We start from the raw sequence: 21443 nt of genomic DNA, 5'->3' as shown, positions 1-21443 counted from the left end.
ATCCACAACCTCCCTGGGCAGCCCGTTCCAGGGCCTAACCACTCTCCTAGTAAAGAACTTCCCCCTAACATCCAACCTAAATCTTCCCTCCTTCAACTTAAAACCATTTCCCCTAGTCCTGCTGTTATCAGCCCTTTTGAAGAGTTTACTCCCCTCCTGGGTGTAGGTTCCCTTCAGGTATTGATAGGCTGCAATGAGGTCACCCCGCAGCCTTCTCTTCTCCAGGCTGAACAAGCCCAACTCCCTCAGCCTGTCCTCATAGGGGAGGTGCTCCAGCCCCCTGATCATCTTAGTTGCCCTCCTCTGGACCCTTTCCAAAATCTCAATGTCTTTCTTGTACTGAGGGCTCCACACCTGGACACAGTATTCCAGATGGGGCCTCACAAGAGCCGAGTAGAGAGGGACAATCACCTCCCTGTCCCTGCTGGCCACCCCTCTCCTGATGGAGCCCAGGATCCCATTTGCCTTTCGAGCTGCCAGAGCGCACTGCTGGCTCATATTCAGTCTCTCGTCCATCAGGACCCCCAGGTCCTTCTCTGCCGAGCTGCTCTCAAGGACCACTCCTCCCAGCCTGTACAGGTGCCTGGGGTTCTTCCGGCCCAAATTCAAAACCTTGCACTTTGCCATGTTGAACCTCATCAGGTTCACCCGAGCCCAGCCCTCCAGCCTGTCGAGGTCCCTCTGAATGGCATCCCTTCCTTGCACCGTATCAACCGCACCACTCAGCTTGGTGTCGTCAGCAAACTTGCTGAGGGTGCACTCAATTCCCTCGTCGATGTCATTAATAAAGATGTTAAACAGCACCGGTCCCAAGACAGACCCTTGGGGGACACCACTTGTTACCGGCCTCCACCTGGACATAGAGCCATTGACCACCACCCTCTGTCTGCGGCCTTTCAACCAATTGCTTATCCATCGGGTCGTCCACCCATCAAATCCACTTCCCTCCAATTTGGAGATGAGGATGTTGTGGGGGACCATGTCAAAGGCCTTGCTCAGGTCCAGGTAAATGACATCGGTCGCCTTCCCTTCGTCCACCAATGCCGTCACTCCATCATAGAAGGCCACAAGATTAGTTAGGCATGACCTTCCTTTGGTGAAGCCGTGCTGGCTGTCTCGGATCACATGCTCATTCTTTATGTGACCAAGCATGTTGTCCAGGAGGATCTGTTCCATGATCTTCCCAGGCACGGAGGTGAGACTCACCGGCCTGTAGTTCCCCGGGTCCTCCCTGCTCCCCTTCTTGTATATGGGAGTGACATGACCCTTCCTCCAGTCGTTCGGGACCTCACCTGACAGCCACGACTTCTCAAATATGATGGAGAGCGGCTCGGCAACCACCTCAGCCAGCTCCTTCAGGACCCTGGGATGCACGCCATCCGGCCCCATAGACTTGTATTCATTCAGTCTAAGGAGGCACTCTCGGACTTGCTCTGCCCTTACAGTGGGGAGGGATTTACCTCCTTGGTCCCCACATAGAGGTTTGGGGATGCAGGGTTCAGGGACGTGAAAAAGACTAGAATCCTGGCCACCAGTGAAGACCGAGGTGAAGAACTCATTCAGCACCTCAGCTTTCTCTTCATCTGTTGAAGCCAGTTCTCCTTTTAAATTTACCAAAGTAGGTACGCCCGTTTTGGCCTGTCTCTTCTGGGCAATGTACCTGTAGAAGGTTTTCTTATTGTTTTTCACGTCCCTTGCCAAGTTCAGTTCTGCCTGCGCCTTGGCTTCCCTGATCCCACGTCTGCAAGTCCGGACGGCATTCCTGTACTCTTCCCAGGTGACACAGCCTTGTTTCCAGAGCTTGTACACCCCTTTCTTCGCCCTCAGTTCTCTCAGCAGGTCCTTGCTGAGCCAAGCCGGTTTCCTACCTCGCCTGCCCACTTTCTTATTCAGAGGAATGGAGACCTCTTGTGCTTCCAGGAGGGCATCTTTGAAGAGCCGCCAGCTCTCCTCAACATCCTTGTCTTTGAGGGCAGCGCGCCAGGGGATCTTGGCCAGCAATCCATTGAGTAGCTTGAAGTCTGCTCTTCTGAAGTTCAGTGTCCTGGTCCTGCTCTTTGCCAGGCCCACATGGCTTGAGATCACAAACTCAACCAGGGCGTGGTCGCTGGAGCCCAGGCAGCCTCCAACCTTGACGCCTTTGATGATCTCCTCGGCGTTGGTGAGCAGCAGGTCCAGCAACGCTTCACCTCTGGTCGGTCTGTCCAATACCTGAACCAGAAAGCTATCATCAATGGATTCCAAGAGCCTTCTGGAGCTCTTGCAGCTCGCCGTGTGGTTTTCCCAGCAGATGTCCGGATGGTTGAAGTCCCCCACCAGGACAAGAGCCCGTGAGCCAGACATCTCACGCATCTGGAGCAAGAAAGCCTCGTCAACAGCCTCCCCTTGATCAGGTGGTCTGTAGTATACCCCTAACACCAGCTGACCTATATTTGTCCCATCTCTAATCCTAACCCACAGGCTCTCAACCTGTTCCTGACTGCTTCTCGTAGGGAGCTCCTCACAGTTTATCCAATCTCTGACATAGAGAGCAACTCCCCCACCCCTCCTACCTCGCCTATCTCTCCTAAAGAGTCTATAGCCGTCGATGGCAGTATCCCAATTGTGGGAGTCATCCCACCATGTTTCTGTGATAGCAACAAGGTCATAACTTCCCGAGTGCATCACAGTTTCCAGTTCCTCCTGCTTGTTACTCAGGCTGCGTGCGTTGGTATAAAGGCACTTCCTTTTTATATATATATATATATATATATATATATATACATAATCTTCCTTTTTATTTAGATTCAGTAAAATGTTATGAATGTTATGAAGCAACATCTGAACTTGGGGCCAGTTTTGACCACATGGCGTCCTGAGAATAATTGCCTTCTGTGATAAGGGCGTGTGTTTTCTCTAATAAATTTACAAAAGCTCGTTGCAGTGTGTCTGGCACCAGAAGATAAATTGCATGAGGTTGCAGTGACACCAGAGCTTGGAAGTCGTTCTTTCCCCTGGGGGCTCATCCTGTGCCCCGGGGGCAGCAAGCAGAGGAGAGCTGAGTACATCATTGCTCATCGCTGTGCCCTTCTGCCTGGGAGCTCGGGGCATTCTCACGTCCCCCTCTCGGGGCTCTTGGCAGCAATTCCCTCTTCCTTCTGGCCCCAGGTTGACTCTCCGAAGGGCTGTGTGTCAGTGTCCCCATGTAGGAACATCTGCAGCTGTTCTGCAGTGGCAGAAGGGTGTCCTTCTCCAAGATGATGGCTGATGTATGTTGTATTCCCTACAGCTGTAGGGGGAAAGAGTGCTTTGCATTTGCGAGCTTGTGAGATTCACAGAACTGCTGACATTTCAGCTCCAATTTAAAGTTGGTTCTGACTTAGATGAGGAACTGTCAAAGAAAACTGAAGTGATAAAGCAAATTGTCTGTGATTCAGGGGATGAAAAATCACTCTTTGAGAAAACAATGATCCGTGCCTTGACATGTGCAAAGAGCCCTGTTTTGCTGGCAAAGTCTTACTTGGAGATAGAAACCCCAGGCCCTCCTGCTTCCAGCCATCGGGGACAGACACAGCGTGGGCTGCAAAGGCTGGAACTGCAGTCCTCCAGTCCTCTTGCTCATGTTTTATTTTGGTTAATGCTTTTTGTCTCTCTCAATTTCCATGACGACTCTGGATGACAGGTTTGTTCTCTGCTGTGTTGACAAAAATAGCCATTGCTGTACAGGTTGGTTGTTCCAGTTCATGCCCCTGCTTCTGCTCTTGCTGCTTGGAAACTGTGGTGTATTATCACCAAAGATTCTTGGATAATATCACAGAGGAAATATTGAAGGGTAATTGATATTCACAGAAGGGTTACTGATTGAGATAGCTTTCACTGCTCCAGCTTTTAAATAGTAACGTGTCTTATTAACACCATCAGTCTTAATAAATGCAATTTAAATTGTTGACTAATGAAAATTTCAGTGTTAGTTTATATAATACATACTTTATGCTTGCTATTAGAGTGCTCTTAATTCTGCAACATGTTGTTCAGGGAGAGAGAAGCCATTATCTCTGATTCTGTCTGTCAATTTGAAAGAAGAAAGCAGTTTTTCAGAGTCTCTTGGTAACATCATCAAGAGCCTTCTCGAAGCAGCGGTAGCCAAAGTTCTGAAGTTTTACTTTAATTCACTTCAAGAGTCAACAGCTTAAAAACGTTTTACACAAGCACTTGTGCTGATGAGTCTATGGAATTCAGCATTTGGCACCGTATTGTGTTCAGCCAGGAGAGGTGCATCAGATGTATTTACAAGAACAAGGCAGTAAATACAGGGCAGGCTGTGTTGCTGCAGGTTTCAGTCTCTCGTGTTCTGCACAGTGCTTTCAGTTGCGATGTGGTGCTGATGCTAGAGCTGTGGCTTCTGTCTCTGAGATTTCTCCACATCAGTGCTAATCCACACATGGCAGCAGCATCTGTTGGGTCCCTGCCTCGCTCACGCTTTTCACACAGTTCTTGGCATGCCTTGGGCATGGAGGTGAGCCAGCCCAGCCTGTGGCTGCTGAGTGGTATTGCAAGTGATCCATTCTCTTCTTTGTAGAGCTGTTAATGAAATCGTGACTTGGGACAAGGCTTGATACATTTCAGGAGCATGTATAAAAGCATCTCTGTGTTCCTGTAGCTCTGGCTGTGGTCTTGGAGCCCTTGCCCTGTGAGGAAAAGTGTAGGTTGGACTGACCACCTCCTGAGGGTTTCTCCAACCATTTTTCTGTGATGCTACAAGTGTTGTGTTCAGCAAACATCCTGTGTCAGCGGCACCCACCGCCAACAGCTTTGTGACCTCTTTCTTTCCATCATCTGCTGGTGTTCTCACTGCTGGAAACATGAACTCATTCATTATAAGGAGCCCTTTTGCTGGAGCATGGCTTCTGAATAAATTCAGTCAGTTAGAAAGACCAAGGTTCTTCATGGGAAGCCTTTCCAGAAAGGAAAGTGCAGCTTTCCTTCCATCAGCACAGTCTGGCCTCCGGTGCCTTCCACCTCATTTGCAACAGCCCTGTGTCCACAGCAATCTCAGCAGCTGTCAGGGCATCTACATGACTTTCAAAGCCCTTTGGTAAGCGTGTATTTTTTCAGCTGATCTCAACAAGGTGTGACACCAACATTTTTCAAGGCGCTTTCTTGGTGCTTTCTTTTTGTGGAGGAGCTATATGGGATGTGGGCTGGAACATTAATGGTGCAAAACACCTTTGCCCATCAACAAGCTCTGCTGCAAGCGTGTCCTTGTTCCTACAGAAAATGGCTCATTCGCTGTCTTATACTCCTCTTGTCTCTTCATGTTCAACTGCTCATAGCTTCAGATTGTGCAAAATGTCCTCAAGATGTTTGTTTCAGTGAGAATTTCACTTGAAATCCACAGGAACTTTACAAGCTGCGCAATACATTTTGCTACAACTTGTATTTTCTGTGTACTGTTCATAGTTGCCGTGGCAGGAACATTAAAAAAATAGATGCATTTTCATTGAAATTACCAATGATTCCCTCCACTGCTCATCTGTACATCACTTTGGGACGTTCCACAGCTACCTGTTCTGCTACAGGCTTGTAACACCAATGAGTGAATCCTTGTTAGTATTTGGCAAGTGGAACACTGTGAATTACACTGTCACAGCAGTCTGTACATGTTTATGTAGAACATGTAAGTACCAAGGCAGCACCCAACTGCTTGGGGTTGCAGTGCATGTGCAGAGATTTATGGTCATCTTGACTGGATGGTGGAGTCTCAGCACTGTGGTTTCTCACTGTGTGAGTGCCCAAAGCCCAAAAGCAGATTTTACCATCAGTTATGATTTTGGCTGCACAGTTTTCTTTGTTGGAGCAGCAAGGTGGCATTGCAGACCTGTAGCTCACAGGATTGTCAGAGGTGAGTGTGCTGTCCTGCCAGAGGTGAGCTCAACATTTCCAGTACCCATCCAAATCACTCGTTTCTGGAATAGCTCATAGTAGCGAGTGCCTGCTACCCAAGTTGGTTGGGATCCAGGTTTGAAACAAGGAGTGCAGATTTCCTCTCACTTTGAGCTATGGAAAGCTGCATTGCAGATGATGCCAAATTTTCCTCTGTTGTCAATTCCAAACTCCCATATCGCAGTGACTGTGCTGTAAAGGGGATGTGGATGCAGCCATGGCTTCACTGGATGGGGAAGGTTTTGCAGTAATGTGGGTGAGAATATCTGGGGAGGCTGTGCTGGGTGCTGTATGATGTCAGATCTGACATTGTTGGGGCAGCCAGTTCAGAAAATGCAGGTGGCAAAAAACCTCAGAGTGGGTACATTCCACAGGTATGAAACTGCTCCTCTCACCCTGAAGCGGTCCTGTAAATGTCCTGGGCTGGTTGGTACCTGTTGATGTGACAGTGTGCTGACAACAGAGGTGGGAAAAGGAAAACAGACAAGATCTGATCCTGGCGAGGTTCTGCCTGTGGCTCACAGGTTCCAGCTATGACCTTTCCAATGGAGCAAAACATGAGCAGACAATAAAACTAGAAAAGCAGCTCAAGTGCACATAGGATTGTTCTTCTGTTACAACAGGACTAAAGGTAATGGCTTTAAGTTGTGCCAGGGGAGGTTCAGGTTGAATATTAGGAAGGACTTATTCTTACAAAGAGTAGTAATGCATTGGCACAGCTACCCAGGGAGGTGGTAGAGTCACTGTCCCTGGAGGTTTTCAAGGAACGTGGAGATGTGGCACAGAGGGATGTGTGCATGGTGGGGGTGGGCCAGTGGTTGGACTACATGATCTTAGACGTCTTTCCAACCTTGATGATTCTATGGTTCTGAAGACCTTCCTTGAATTTTCCAGGCTCTCTCATCCATGGAGGAGTTCAGAAACCTGGATCGGGATATTGAGGGCTCAGCAAAACGGTGGAAGAAGTTTGTTGAATCTGAGTGTCCTGAAAAGGAGAAGTTCCCCCAGGAATGGAAGAACAAGTCAGCTCTGCAGCGCCTGTGCATCATGAGGGCCGTCCGGCCCGACCGCATGACCTACGCCGTCCGGTGAGGGCACTTCTCCCTGTCTCAGTCCATTCTCTTGCTTACCAGGCGACACGACGTCTGTGTTTTCTAGGGAACAGGAGTAATTCAGAAATATGTTTGGTTTCATTTATGATAGAGTATAAGTTTTACAGAATGGTTTTCTGTAATGGGGTCATTGCTGAATGAGTTATCTCTGTCAACACCTCTCATTCAGTTGGAATTTCTTGCCTAAGGAAATCGAACCCCAGCATGGCCAGTGGTGATGGAAGCAGTACTACCAGCACTAGGTGGGGAGCAGACATACCAAGTCAGAAACAGGCATTGTCATAGAGGTCTTACATATTCACTGGAGTCTTTCTGTAATCAAAATAGCTTCTAGAATTCATTAAGGTCAATATTGTTGACTAGACTGCTTATGGCCGTTGTTCCTTAGGTGCAGGAATAAAGTACTGAAGTAAAGGGAAGTTTTATGGAGCTGCTTTGTGTGTTTTTTTTTGTTGTTGTTGTTTTGTTTGTTTTTTTTTTTAATTCAAAATTTATGTGATACTTGTTGTGATTGTTGTAGTTGTAAATTATGTATTAAAGGTAACCAGGCAAGTCTAAACTTCATAAAGATATGCAAAGGCACTATGGCTAATATGGCTGTTCCAGGAGAAACTAAAGGTCTTTGACTCCATTAGGACTTGTTTTTTCATTCCTTGTGCTGGTAGTCTATCATCTGACATTTCTGCAATGCCTCTTATTCCACTGCCGCTCAGATAGTTTAAATTGCTCCACCGTCTGGCAGGTGTGATTGTCAGCCCATGAGCTACGCTTTTCTTTGTGCTTTAAGGTGCACAGAAAAACATGGGCAAGATTTTGAGTGAAGTATCACTATGGCCAATGTTACTGCATTTTATTCAATTAAATGATGAAATTTATCATCGTTATACCATTCTAAACTACCTTCTTTTTCATTAGTTGCTGTTTTGGGGCTGGACCCTTTGTACGTTCTCTCAGCTTAAAGAATTGCTCTTCTTTTTGCTGTTTAGCTTGAGTAAAACACGCTCCTGTCCTTCTGAGCTTTTAAGTGCCTGTTTCACTTAAGCAAGTTTAATTCATTCCTTTCAGTCAAAAATGTGGTACTTGTATAGCTCAAAAATAGCTGGAACATAAAGTTTCAATTCCTTTCATACTTCTCTTTTGTGAGAAGGTAAGAGAATCTGAATTCAAAAATTTGACTGAATATTTTTAGGGCTTGGGCACATCAAGCTTTTCTGTCTGCATGAGAACATTTAAATGTTTTTTTTTGGTGGTGTTTCTTACCTAGAGATAGGTTACAACATAAACCTTTTCAAATAGCAACTCTTTACAGTGCCTTCCCCACGACTCAGTAGATGCTTGTGACTAAAATTCTTCTTGAAATTCAACACAGTCATGAAGTAGTCCCAAACATTCTAGATAGAGCTTTTGTATCAGAGAACCATGGAATGGCTTGGGTTGGAAAAGTCCTTTCATGCTCCTGCTGTGGACTGGTTGTCACCCTCCAGATTATGTTGCCCAGGTTGTTTAGGGAAAGAAACCTCCCCCAAACCAAATGGATAATTCTTAGTGGTTACAATGCCAGCCAAAATGCCTTTGACTTCCTTTTTTCTCCATGAAAGTATCATACTCCTCAGACCTTTCTTCAGCCAGCAGCCTGGCTTGAAGAGGTGTTGATCCATTAGAGAAGATAGTTGGTGTTCCTAAGAGATTCACCTCTCTGAAAAACACCCACATCTGTTCATCTGTCCTTCTGTCAGTAAAACCTGGTACTCTGACAGAAAGAAAATGTCTTTGAACTCGATGCAGTAGCATCCCCAATAACAATGACACAGTTGGGCAGCAGTCCCCTGGTATCCCTTTCTTCCATGTGTCTCCAAAACCACGTTGAGTCTGTTACTGTTGAAAGAGCGGGGATTCTTCCAGCAGAGCACTAAGGAGTTGCATCTCCTGCCCTAAGGACTTCAGCCTTGGCAACCCTGATTCAGCCAGAAGTGCTGATCATTGCATCTGATCAAATTAATTGACTTTTTGATAGTTTATTCTGCAACATTACTGGATGCCAGAAGTTGTCTTGCAGTTCTCAACTTGCTGATCTCTTCTTGCTGTGCTAAATACCTAATTGATCATCAGTGAACTCACTGTAAGTACTGCCATGACTATAGAATCATAGAATGCTTTGGGTTGGAAGGGACTTTTAAGATCATGTAGTTCCAACCCTACTGCTGTAGGCAGGGACACCTCCCTCTAGACCAGGTTGCTCACAGCCCCATCCAGCCTGGCCTCGAATGCTTCCAGGGAGGGGGCATCCACAGCCTCTCTGGGCAACCTGTTCCAGTGTCTCACTACCCTCACAGATATTATTCCTAATATCTAATCTAAATCAACCCTTTTCCAGTTTAAAGCCATTTAAACCTTCCTGCCTTTCTGAAATAGGTGCTTGGCAAGTGCTTGAGTGCCTTTAAGGGGTCACGGAGGAATTCAGTAACTGAAACAAAGGTGCCCAGGGGCTTTTTAGATTCCCTAAGATATCCTGACCTAACCTCTAGCTGCTGTGTAGAAAGGTGAAAGACCCTTTGTGTCCCACATTGCACTTACCAGAATTATAAAGATGGTCTTGAAAGCTCTTTGGAGTCATCCTCCCTATGCCCATGTACAGATTTTTTGTGTATACTTTTTGTCACTTCTCATGGCAGATCCCTGGGGATCTTTGCACAAGCTGTGCCTCAGTTATGGCACATGTATGGACTCCTCACCTATGGGGGGACTGCATCGAGCATAGAAAAGCTGCAAGCCACTCAACACATCTGAAGAGAATGCCTTTAATGATGGCACCATTATTCAAGTCCTCCTGCTTATCTTGTGGGCTGCCTCTATGAAGCACTGAGAGCAGCCTCCATCCCCATCGCTGAGGGCAGCCTCTGCTTTCCTGCACTGTGACTCATTTCAGAGTCCTCAGGACACGTTCATTGTACTTCTCAATCTCCAAAGCATTATTTCATGTACAATGTTATGACCTTGTATCTCATGGATTTTCTTAGATGTTGTACACTGAACGTCTCCATCAGCTCTTCAGCAGATCTTGACCCAAGCCAGAAAAATCTACTTTGAAGAGGCTCCAAACAAATTGGAATTTCTTCCTTTTGCAATCCCTTTAGGCATTTCTATTCCAGTTGCCTTTCACTTGTCCTTGAAGGCTCTCAGCTCTCTTAGAAAGAATTTGGCTGCCTTATTCTGGTATTATCCCCAAGTTGAAAACTGGTTGATGTTTTTGTTCCCCTGGTACCGAGTTTTCAAAAGGCTGAGTCATGCATCTCTACTAGAAAAGCAACTGCTTGTTCCTGGGCTTTGAATGTGATGCTCCTGCATTTGAATCAATGCTCACTGTACCATCTTTGTATAAAGCAGTGATTTTTGGTAAGCTCACCCCAGGGAAATTCAGCCTGGCCATTCTCCATACTCTGCTCCCTGTTCAGGCAGCTCCTGTTCGCTCCGTTCTGTTTTTCCTTGTGACTCTCATGCAGAGACTCAGCAACACGCACAGGATATTCTTAGAGCTCTTCCCTTTTATCTTCCCAGAACAAAGCAATTTTCTAAATCATCCAGACTTTTTGTGGCTTTTGGAGCTAAATCTAAAGGAATGCTGCTTCCTCTCAAACTGGATTAAAAGCATGCTGTGGTTTTTCTGTGCATTGGCTTAACTATTTCTTCTCTCCTATCTGTGTAATTACCAAACCCGTGCTTGCAGCAGCAAGGTCCCACTGCTTGTCCTTCTCACTTGGTTGTTCACCACAGATGTTTCTGTACCACAGGCCATTTCACACCTGTAGGAAGTGCCAGAAATTGCTTAGCAAGGGATAGATCCCAGAGCCTGGGCTGCAGACTCTTCCTAAAGTGATTTTATCCTCATTTATTTGAGTTTCTCATTTATTTGAATCAGCAAAAGCAAAATGAATTAGCTGATTATTTGCATGGGAAGCTTTCTTTCCTGAGCTGTAGTAGATTGGCAAAACTTTTCTCTTTTTGACAGAGATTTTGTAGAAGAGAAGCTCGGCAGTAAATACGTGGCTGGGAGACCCCTGGATTTTGCAGCTTCCTTCGAGGAATCGGGACCTGCAACCCCAATGTTTTTTATCCTGTCCCCAGGTGTTGACCCACTGAAGGATGTGGAGAAACAAGGTAAATGAATCATGGCTGATATCACAGAACTGTTTTGTATCTTCTGCATAAGTATCTTGGCATGATGTTTTTTTTCCTCATCTGTTTGTAGATAATTGAGTAATCCAGTAAAAATAGATAATTGTGAGAGGATGTGATGTTTCTCAGTGTTTTTTGGTCTTTTTTTTGTTTTCGTTTTCTTCCTTCAAGGCTTTTGGATGTTCATCTAAAGTTTAAATTAAACTTGTCTCTTTCTTGCAATGCTGAGATTCCCAGTGTGGTTCACACTGCAACAATTTCTGAGCCGGTTTTGTACACAACCTATGATTTACATCATAGATATCCAGTACACTGCCAGGTAGCTAAAAATAAGCAGCAGCTCCCTGTAGCATCCTGCTGGTTAGAGCCAGAGTGTCCGGTTTTTAATCCCATCCTTCTTGAGCTGTTTTCAGTGTGGAAGCTCTGGCGGTGTGCTGTCACACTCAGAGCCCAGGTGCACCTTGGAGGTTTTGCAATTTGAGAGCCCAGCGATGGCTGTGATGCAGCCCAGTGCTGCACTGTGAAGCTGCTGATGTGCAGAACTTGGCTCCAGGTCTCAGCTTCACTTCAGAAGCATTTCTGTTTTCAGCCTGAGCATCTGGAAATGGGGACAGCTTCACACCGCACTGCTGCCAAGTCAAAGTCATTGCAGGCACTTATTTTGAGACTGTACAGCGGAGCAGCTCTGTCCCGCTGGAGCTGAGGTTGCCTTTGGGCACTGCCTCAGGGTGGGTGCACATTGCTGTTGTGCTTCTCAGGTGTCCTTTCTCCCTCTCCAGCCATGCACTACCCACACCTCCAAGACCATTGCTCATGGACAAGCAATGTTGCAATGTTGCCAGCAGTTCGGAGTGTTGTCTAAACTGAGTTTCGTATCAGACTAGCACAGTAGAACTGCTGGCCAGTTTATTGTGGGCAGATCTCCAGGCTGATGCTCAGCAGGGCTGGCAGCCCCAGCAGAGAAACCAGCAGCACCGATCTGAGGCATCGTGAGGGTGTGTGGTATCTGAGCACTGCCTGCCTGAGCTGCAGGTTTGTTTTCCTCTCTGTGGTGCACCTTTGGGTCATCCCAAATAATGTTCAAGTCAGTGCCAATCTAGGCAGTCATAGAATCATAAAATGACTTGGGTTGGAAGGGACCTCAAGGATCATCAAGCTCCAACCCCTGCCACATGCAGGCTGCCACCAACCTCCACATTTAATACCAGCCCAGTCTGCCCAGGGCCCCATCCAACCTGGCCTTGAACACCTCCAGGAGTGGATGGGGCATCCCCAACCTGTCTGGGCAGCTGTTCCAGCACCTCACCATTCAAGTTGTACATGAGTAGCAGTGCTGCTGGGCCACAGGGCAGTTCTGGGCTTTGAGCTCTGTTTCGTTCTCTTTCTGCCCCTGTGTCAGGTCTCACTGCTGTGAATTGAAGGGGACTCAGTGGGGAAGGCCCTGCCTTGTGCCTGGCTTCCCACTGGAGCACACTGATGCTCCTGTCTCTCACTGTCACTTCCTGTTATGTGTGATGGAGCATTAAATTCCAGCTGTGACTTATTTGATCAGAATGGTAAGATATATTTGTGTGTAGCTGAGCACCTGGGTTAGTCAGCCAGAAGGGTTACAGCAAATAAAAATGAGAGAAATCTGGCACAATGAAACCCTTGCTTTGGTGCAGCTGCACTGCCCTTAGGCCTGCCTTGCTGGGATTTGTCCAGACTCATTATTCAGTGTTTTCCCCACCCAGTGTTCCTGTGAGGACAGCTGCCTGCCCCACTCCCTGCTCTCCCTCCTGCAGGAGGAAGCCTGGCATCACCTGGCTGGGGTGATCGTGCTGCCTTCTGTGAACTTGCCTCATCCCTCCTTGGGAGGATGGGTCCTGAAGGCAGCGCTGTTCCGTGCAGAACAGATCAGCAGCTCTCAGAGTTGGTTGGCAGCCAGACGTAGTGAGAAGGAAAACTGGAAGTTCTCAAAGATGGGCAAAACGGTGTCCCAGGGTTTTTTATCTAGTAAGGCTAAGTGGAAAGTGTAAACAACTGGAAAGGATCGGATGTTTGTTTTATGTATTGCCATCTGTTTCCAGTCTTGTACCAAGAGATCAGGCTTGCTAGACAAATCTTTTCCTTGTTTTATTCTAAAACTTGCCTGGAAGCCCTGGCCACCCATTCCCTTTCTGCTGCCTGCTCACAACCAAAAGGGCTCCTGCCCTCGCTGCTGGTTTGAGCACACGTTCACATGGCACATTTCCCCACTGAACAATATCTTGTTCAAAGCTTATTTAATCAGCAGGAAATTATTTTAATTTCCTACAGCTGTAAAATATGTTTTTGCACAAGGTTACAGGGGAATAATGTTCTTTAAACAAGAGGCACTTTACCTTTGTGTTGATTTCACTCTGTAATTAAAAGTAGTTTGGAGGAAGCCAGTGCTGTTTTCAGTGCTTTGGCAGGGAGAGAGACAAGATAACTCTTGTGAGAAGTGTGATGGCTCTTCTGTGAGGTTTTTGATGAGGCTAAACTCAGCGTGGCTACTGCTGTTCCAATTAGAAAGCATTGAACACCGCTCTTTTCTTTTTCTTCTAGGGAGAAAACTCGGTTACACATTCAACAACAGGAATTTCCACAATGTGTCCCTGGGACAAGGCCAGGAGGTGGTTGCTGAGCAAGCTCTGGACGTGGCTGCAGCAGAGGGGCACTGGGTGATCCTGCAGGTACTGCTGTCTATCTGGAAGCAGGCTGGTCGCTCTGCCAGTGTCCAGGTGCTGACTGAGTTAACACAGTTATCAGTTCTCTCGTCAGATGGAACAAGGCATTACCTGTGTTTTCAAATCACTGGTTTCTGCTTGTTTCTTGCTGTTATCTTTTGCTTTTTATCAGTCTTTGTCATCTTGGTTCTGTTGCTCTGTGAGCCCTCTGCAGGATGTGCAGTTGTAAGGAGAGCTGGCAAAGGAGATGGTGCTACATTTGCCTGTGCTTCTGTTTGCTCCATAAATATGTAAAGGAGCAATGTTCTTGAGAGCTGTTAGAGTTGCTCACTTTCCACCACTCCAAACTTGCTGTGTATTTAGATGAGCAAAGAGAAGGCATGCTCCACCGTACGAAAGGCAGAGGCTATCAGTGGAGCTGATGCCTTCATGCATCCCAAAACAGGTAAATGCTTACAGCTCTCATCAAACGATGCCAAGTCTTACAAGGTGTGAGGGGAGCACTGTCTTCAAGTGCTCTCTTGAGTCACTTATTCTGTGAGTGCTTTGGTTTGCTAATATGCAGCTCTCATCTCAGTTCTTGGGAATCCCTCTGTTTTCCTCGATGTGGATTTTATAAACATTTATTATCACTGAATTGTTTGTGTAAGGATTAGGCTCAGACAATGCTTGGTGTCCTGCTCTGAGCCTACGGGCTTCGTTCTGGATTTAAATGAAATGCCATTGATATTTTGATCTTCCTTCATGCTCTTGCTGCAAGCTTCCTCCAAGGTAGACAATTCTGAGCTTGTCAGGAGCTTTTAATAAAGGCAGCTGTAATGCTGGCATCCACTTTTAAGACGGTGAAAAAATAGGCAAACTTATGAGATATCTTCCATTCAGTATTGCAGAGTGAAGTTTTTGGTTTTCTTTCCCGTAATGGGGAGTAGCTGCTGCATGGGATCTGCAGTGGTACAGAGCTGGCAGGTTGCCCTGGGGCTCGTAGAGGAGTTCAGCTCATGGCTGCTGGCAGATTCTGATGCATGGCAGAAACTGAGGGGTGCCAGCAGTGGCTGTGAGGGCAGGGTGCCACAAACCAGTGCTGGGTCTTGTTGGGGGCATCGGCCACCTGGGATTTTCTCTGCTGTCAGCACAAAACTGATGAAACTGTGCACATAAATGTTTTAGTTCTATGTTGTGATTGGTTTAGAAGAAAGCAACACAGACAAGACTGATGCTGAGCAGAAGTCAGAGCCCTTTCTTCCTGTCCCTGCAGTCATTGACCTCCTGAGCAATCCAGGCAGAGCCTGTGAGCAGATGGTGCTGAGGGGTGGTTTGCATCAGGACAGGCTTGGGAACATCCAGCAGGTGCTTGAGGCTGGCTGTGCCATTCCCCTCCAGGTTCTGCTTTTGAGGTCCTGATCAGACGTGTGGAAGGACAGCAGAGCAAGGGAGCTTAGCTGCCCATCAGAAGGGCTGAGCTGCTCAGCTCCAGATTGTGCCCATCTCTTTCCAAGGGCTGGATCTTCATGTATAATGAGAAAGAGGTGCTACATGGCTGTCCCCTAACTTGAGCAGCTCATACTCTGTTCTTTTATGGTCAACAGAAATGCATCTGAAAGCAGTTCATTCTCTGGACAAAGTTGTTTGCAAGATTGAACGTTTTTTCAGGACTGAAATGCTGACTACTCCAGTCAGCATCAGTATCTAAACTCATCACAGCAGGAATCAGTGAGCAACAGTCCCACAAAGGATCACAAAGGATGCTCCTGTCATTTCAGTCACAGGTGGTCATGGGGAATACTTGCAAATACTTGCCATATGGCAGTTGGTTTGACAAGATGTTTCCTGCGAGGCTTCTGGTGACAGGTGCCACGCAGACTGCTTCAGGAGTGTCTGCAGTTCACTTACACAGCACCTGGAATGACACAGACAACTCAATATGCAAAAACATCCGAGCATTTTGGATCATTGCTATTACAGTAAGAGAGAAGACAGAGCAGATCTCCAGGCAATCAGGGTAAATCAAACTCACTGTTTGGAGCCTGTGTGCCATCCATCCACAGGACAGCTACGTGCAGGCTTCCTATTTGCTTTTGAGCAGGGCAAAAGCAGCTGTTAGCTTCACTTCTGTACTTCATCATCCACTGAACAGCTTTTCAGGTGACATGGAGTTGAGCTTCCCTTTACAACCATTGAATTTGCTGACTTGTATCAACCCATATACACGCTCCAAGACAAACACTTGATGGGATCACCTAAATGACTTTTACACATATAGTTTGATTGAAACCAGAAGTCAAGTACTACAAGCAATAAAGAGTCAGGCAATTGGCTTTGTGGAAGTCAGTTGCTATGGGGTATTGAAACAGTTGGGAACTCCCTACTGTACTACAGCCACAGCATTGCTATTCTTGTGCCTTGAAGGGCTGCTGACGTGGGGCCAATTCCTCCCGAGTTGTAATGACCAGCCAACATTGCCTGCTGGATGGCAGCCAGCACTGCAGGAGGCAAATTAAGAAAAGCAGCAAATGACTCTCTGGGGAACCTGAAAGTGTTTCAGCTCACCCTGAAAATGGAGGTTTTCATGAGTGAATCATTTTACAGGGCAGAACAAGAGAGAGCATTTGTCCCTTCGTTCTCATGGAAAGAGACATACCCATGTGTCAGAGCCAAGCCAGCAGTGCTTCCTGCCCCTGCCACTAGCACAGCACTGCCTTGCAGTGTCACAGCTGATGAGAGAATGGAATATGTGGGCATCACTATTCTCTAAACAGACAGAGGGTCCAGCTGCAGAGTAGGAGCCTATCTATGGCAAACATGAGGCTGCTGAAGAGGGAAATGTTAAGTGAGAGCCACAGAGAAGAACCTCAGTACTGGCCCAGCTGCTGCTCTTTTCTGAATCATCTGCTAGCACTGCAGAATCAAGGAAAATCTCTGTGCTCCTCTGAAATCCATTTAATATCAGGCTCAGCCTCTGAATCTCCTGGATCATGAATTTGGAAGGGTTTAAAACAGATTTTTCTGGCCGTGGTAAAGGCACAGAATTTCAGTCTCATGCTTTTCCCTGAGATGGGTGCACCTCCATTCCATGTGGCACTGAGCTTCCCCTGTTGACTGTCACATGCAGTTTGCAGCAGTCGTAGGGCCTGGTGGGAAGGGGTCTGTCAATGAAACTACACCTGAAAAACTGAGGAAAGTCTTAGATTTTTCATATTCTTTTAGATTTTTGCACCAAGTCATGCTTTTCTCAAAACTTTTTTGGTGCCAGGAGAATTCTGGAGTTGCCATTTGGGCAAGTGCTGTTTGTAATTACACTATGGCAGTCAGAAGAAGATTTAGGGACAAAGTGCCCTAGCTGAGAGGCTTCCGAATTAGTGGGAGGGGGGCTTAGGGTCAGAGCAGGGCTGAGTGACCCCCAGCAGGCAGCACCTGAACATCTTTGGTTCCTGGGCAGCTCACTAAAGGCTGTTACCAGCAGTTCAAATGGTCTTCATTTCCATGAGAAAGAAACTGAGATAACTACAAATAAAGTACTTTTAAAGCAGGTTTTATCGAGCATGCAGTCCAGGTGCTTTGGAGTGCTGAAAATCCATTACAAACATCAAGAAAACAATGTAGGTGTGAATAAATGCATTTGTTAGTGTCGCCTCACCAGCAACACCTTGATGTTGTTCTCAGGGTAGAAGAAATTGTCGATAGTTTCTGGATTCTCACTGATAACGTTGGGAGAAATAAGGTTCTGTCATGTCACAAGGATGCGATCCTCTCACAGGACATCTCATCAGAAAGCAGGTTTCTTTTCCAGGTTTCCAAATGCTTCTTCCTTTAGCTCTGATCAAGAGGAAACCCTGTTCTCTCTTACTTTTCAAGATGGGGGATGGAGTTGGGTGCAAACATTTGGATGATGGATACCAGCTCACGACGCGGTGGCTCACGATGTGTCACATGAAGGGAACGGTGAGATCTGACCAAGGATGGAAAGCTCTTCACAGCCTGGAGGTGAACGCAAGAATTCCTCTGACAGCATCTCCCCAGGTCACTTGTTGTCATCCTCTGGTCCCTGCCTGGAATGCTTTGGCTGTGGGAGTTTGGTGAGGGCTCACTCCCAGGGTTGGAAGATTTGATGTCCTTGAGGGCTGGTTGTTGAAAACCCACGCAAATGTACTTTTCTGGAAAACAAGATTTATTAAAAGTAGGAGGAAAATCAGATCAAAGAGAATAATGTGCTGGACTCAGAGAGCTGGATAATCTATGCCTCTGAATATTAAAACACTGATAGAAGAAACTGCGAGTCCATTGCAAGCTTTTGTGATGAATCTGTCAAATCAGAGGATGCCATCTGACTAGAAAATAACGGCTTATTTAGCACATCTTCCAAAACAGAGAGGAATTATTGGAGCACACTAATTAGTCTAAACGGTATGCAGAGTTTCAGAACAAACTTTGAAGGACGAAATGAGAAACACAGGTAGAAGCATCAGTTGTAATAGGAATTTGTAAAGGTGGATGAGGTCTGTCGGGTGGTTTGCACTATGAAGATTACTGACGTTATAGAGAAGATAAATTTGGTGGCCCTCCTTGAGCCAGGGAGGTTGGACCAGATGACTCCAGAGGTCCCTTCCAACCCTGAGCTTCACTGAAATAAAGATGTGAGCTTAGTAAGGCTGCAGGTGCCACACAGGGATTCATTAGGGATGCTGTAGAAGTTGAATGTTGCTAGCAGGACTGCTAAAGAACAGCCAAGGGACTGATCTCACTTAAAACATTGCATAGGCTCAAAGAAATGACTGTGTGTTGATGGCTTTGCATTGATGCTTGATTACCAGAAGTGTAGTCCATACAGAAGAAGATTGAAATGTGATAGAAGGTAACTGGAACAGACTGTAGGACTACAGTAATTGAAATAGGGTGAAATTTAGTAGAATAGTGCAAAATCACATGCTCAGGACTAATAGCAAAAGGAAAAAGAACTTTGGACAGGAGAAATCCCTGCTGTGAAAGCAGCAGGTATGAACTGGGAGTGGAAGGTGAGGCCACTGTCTGAAGGTTCAGCACAGTTTCCTCATGGGTGTGGTGATAAAGCTGAACTGTTCTGGTGGGGTCTTGGTATGGATGTTGTATGTTGTATTATTTCCTCTCTTCCCTGCTGTTCTGATTCTGTAGGCAGCTAACATCACAGCACATGCTGCTGTGACTGCATGAAAGCAGGGTGGGAAGTCCTGGGAAAGCATGCAGACCTGGGGCAAACTGCTTTGTGTGGTGAGCCTGTTGTAGGCAGCATACTTGTCAATAGCTGTGGGCACCTGCCTTACAGGCCAGTCCTAAGGATGTATCTTCTGTTCTCTGTAGGCACAAATTGGGAAGCTGAGATAGCCAACTGAGTCTGTAAATGTTTTGACAAATGAAACCTGGGGGAAAAATATCTCCTTTCTAAGGTATCCATGAGGAAAGCCTTGCACCTTCCTAGTTGCCTTGGTAGAGGTCACATCCAGCTGCACTGAGCTCCAGCATCTTGCACACAGCAAGGAGAACAAACAGGAGAACTTACAGATCCACGTGCTGCCATAGGGCTGCCATCTGGTCCAGATCCCATAGATGTGCTGGGATGGCTCACTGAGTGCTGCCATGCATGGAGAGCAGCAGGAATGCCGGTGGATGGTTGAAGAGTCAGCTGAGAGCTTAGGAGGTCGTCTGGCAGAGCAGTCTGGGTGAGGCCATGGTGGGTTTCTGCTGAAGACTGCTGTGGAAGGTGGAAGTGGGTGAAGCCTTATTCAGACAGGTCAGGAAGCCTCGCTGGCACTGGAAACTCTCTCTTTTCATGGGGAGTTTCAGCCACCCTGTAAGTGCTGGAGGGACGATGCGGCAGGGCACTGAATTGAGGAGGTTTGTGGAGTGCATTGGTGGCGGTATCCTCAATCTGGTTGATGGAGGAGCTGAGGAGGGGAGGTTCTCTGCTGGAATCAGTGCTCAGAAACAAGGAAAAGTGATAGGAGATGTGAAGGTCAGGTCTCTGATGCATGCAATCTCGTGTACCTAGGGAGAAAAGAACTTTGCACATCAGAGAGCCCTAAGTACATACAAGCATGAGCTGTGTCGGCTGGGTTTCCTTCTCTAGCCCTGCTCTGAAGCTTTTTCCCAGGGCAGAGGTCATTGCACCAAGTGATATTTCTCAACCTACTGGCAAAGAAACAATGAAATTTGTTTACACGTTTATAACTGCAGATCTGGATGAACTGATGCAGAGAAGAATTCAGACATTAGACATTCCCAATTTAATTGTAGTCTTCATCCATTAGCTAAAATGTCATTTCCCTCTCTTTGCAATCAAGTTAATGTAATTCTTGAGCATCTTTCCATTTTCATAGGTATTGCTTCACTGAGTCAGATTCATGTGAGTCAGATTCACTAAACTAAGTAACAATGAACAAAACTGTATGAGAGTCAGATGTTGGCAGAGCACTTCTTAATGCATGATAGACACAGTGGAGACTTTTTCTGTGCAATGCATCACTAGACTTAGCTGCAAGCATGAGAGATATTGTCCTTTATGAGATGTGTTGTCCGTTCTAGGCACACACAAGCATTTGACACTATGCCTCTGCTTCAGTAAAGAAGGAACCACTTTTCCTCCAGCCACATTATCTTTCATTCCTAGGTGTATATAAAAGGAGAATTACCCATTCTACTTTCAGTTCTGGTTCGTGAGTTTTTCTCCATTCTGTTAGAGAAATGTATTGGCTATCAGACAGATGTTTTCCTTCCCACCTCATGTCACAGAAGCCATCCACAAGTTTTTCCACTTTCAGATCCACTTACAGACCAGCAGGTAATGTAGGTATTGATCTGGGATGGAATTAAGTTTCTGTTGGGCTTTTAATGCTTATGTAGATACTGCAGCTTTGGTGTTGTCATAAGACTGCCCTGGAAACCTCTGTTGTAAGACTGTTCTAAAAACAGTCCAATGCTTGCAGGCATCCTGGAAGTGCTGCTAAATTTTCAGGCCAGCCCGTTTGGACTTTGTCTTCTGCTCCTCCTGCCATTTGCATCAGCCTTCTCTGTACCTTGTTCAGCAGGAGGATCATAGATCAGCCTGTTTTTGCTCAACTTCTAGCAGAAAAGGAGTACGTGACCCCATTTGGAGCTGTGGTCACAGTGAGTGAGGGCTTACAGAGCTGGGCTTGTTCAGCCTGGGGAAGAGAAGGTCCTGGGAAGACCTCATTGAAGCCTTCCAATACTTAAAGTAATCTTATAAACAAGAGGGAGAGTAGCTTTTTACATGGTCTGATAGCAATATGACAAGGGGGAATGGTTTTAAATTAAAAGGGGGGAGATTTAGGTTAAATGTTAGAACGAAATTCTTTACTCAGAGGGCAGTGAGGCCATGGCACTGCTGCCCTGAAATCTGTGGGTGCCCCCATCCCTGGAGGTACTTGAGGACATGGATGGGCCCTTGGCAGCCTGAGCTGGTGGGGAGCAACAAGCCTGTGGCAGAGGATTGAAGCTGGGTGTGCTTTCAAGTCCCTTTCAACCCAAACCCTTCTGTGAATCTGTGACTCTGTGTCTG

General features: G+C 46.5%; 1 protein-coding gene across 1 annotated transcript in view; it reads left to right on the top strand.

Annotated features, from left to right (window-relative positions):
* The window catches only part of DNAH9 (dynein axonemal heavy chain 9), a 190824-nt gene that overhangs the window by 141073 nt on the left and 28308 nt on the right, over positions 1-21443 (top strand). Inside the window, exons 60-62 of the mRNA XM_042883918.1 lie at positions 6817-7010; positions 11041-11189; positions 13776-13903. Of these exons, the coding sequence (XP_042739852.1) occupies positions 6817-7010; positions 11041-11189; positions 13776-13903 (471 nt within the window). The remainder of the gene's footprint in view (positions 1-6816; positions 7011-11040; positions 11190-13775; positions 13904-21443) is intronic.

The sequence above is a fragment of the Lagopus leucura genome, unplaced genomic scaffold, assembly GCF_019238085.1.
Source record: "Lagopus leucura isolate 7727_CA_CO unplaced genomic scaffold, USGS_WTPT01 Super-Scaffold_100040, whole genome shotgun sequence".
Classification (NCBI taxonomy): Eukaryota; Metazoa; Chordata; class Aves; order Galliformes; family Phasianidae; genus Lagopus; species Lagopus leucura.
The sequence above is the reverse complement of the archived record's forward strand: the minus strand, read 5'-3'. Positions and strand labels throughout refer to the sequence as shown.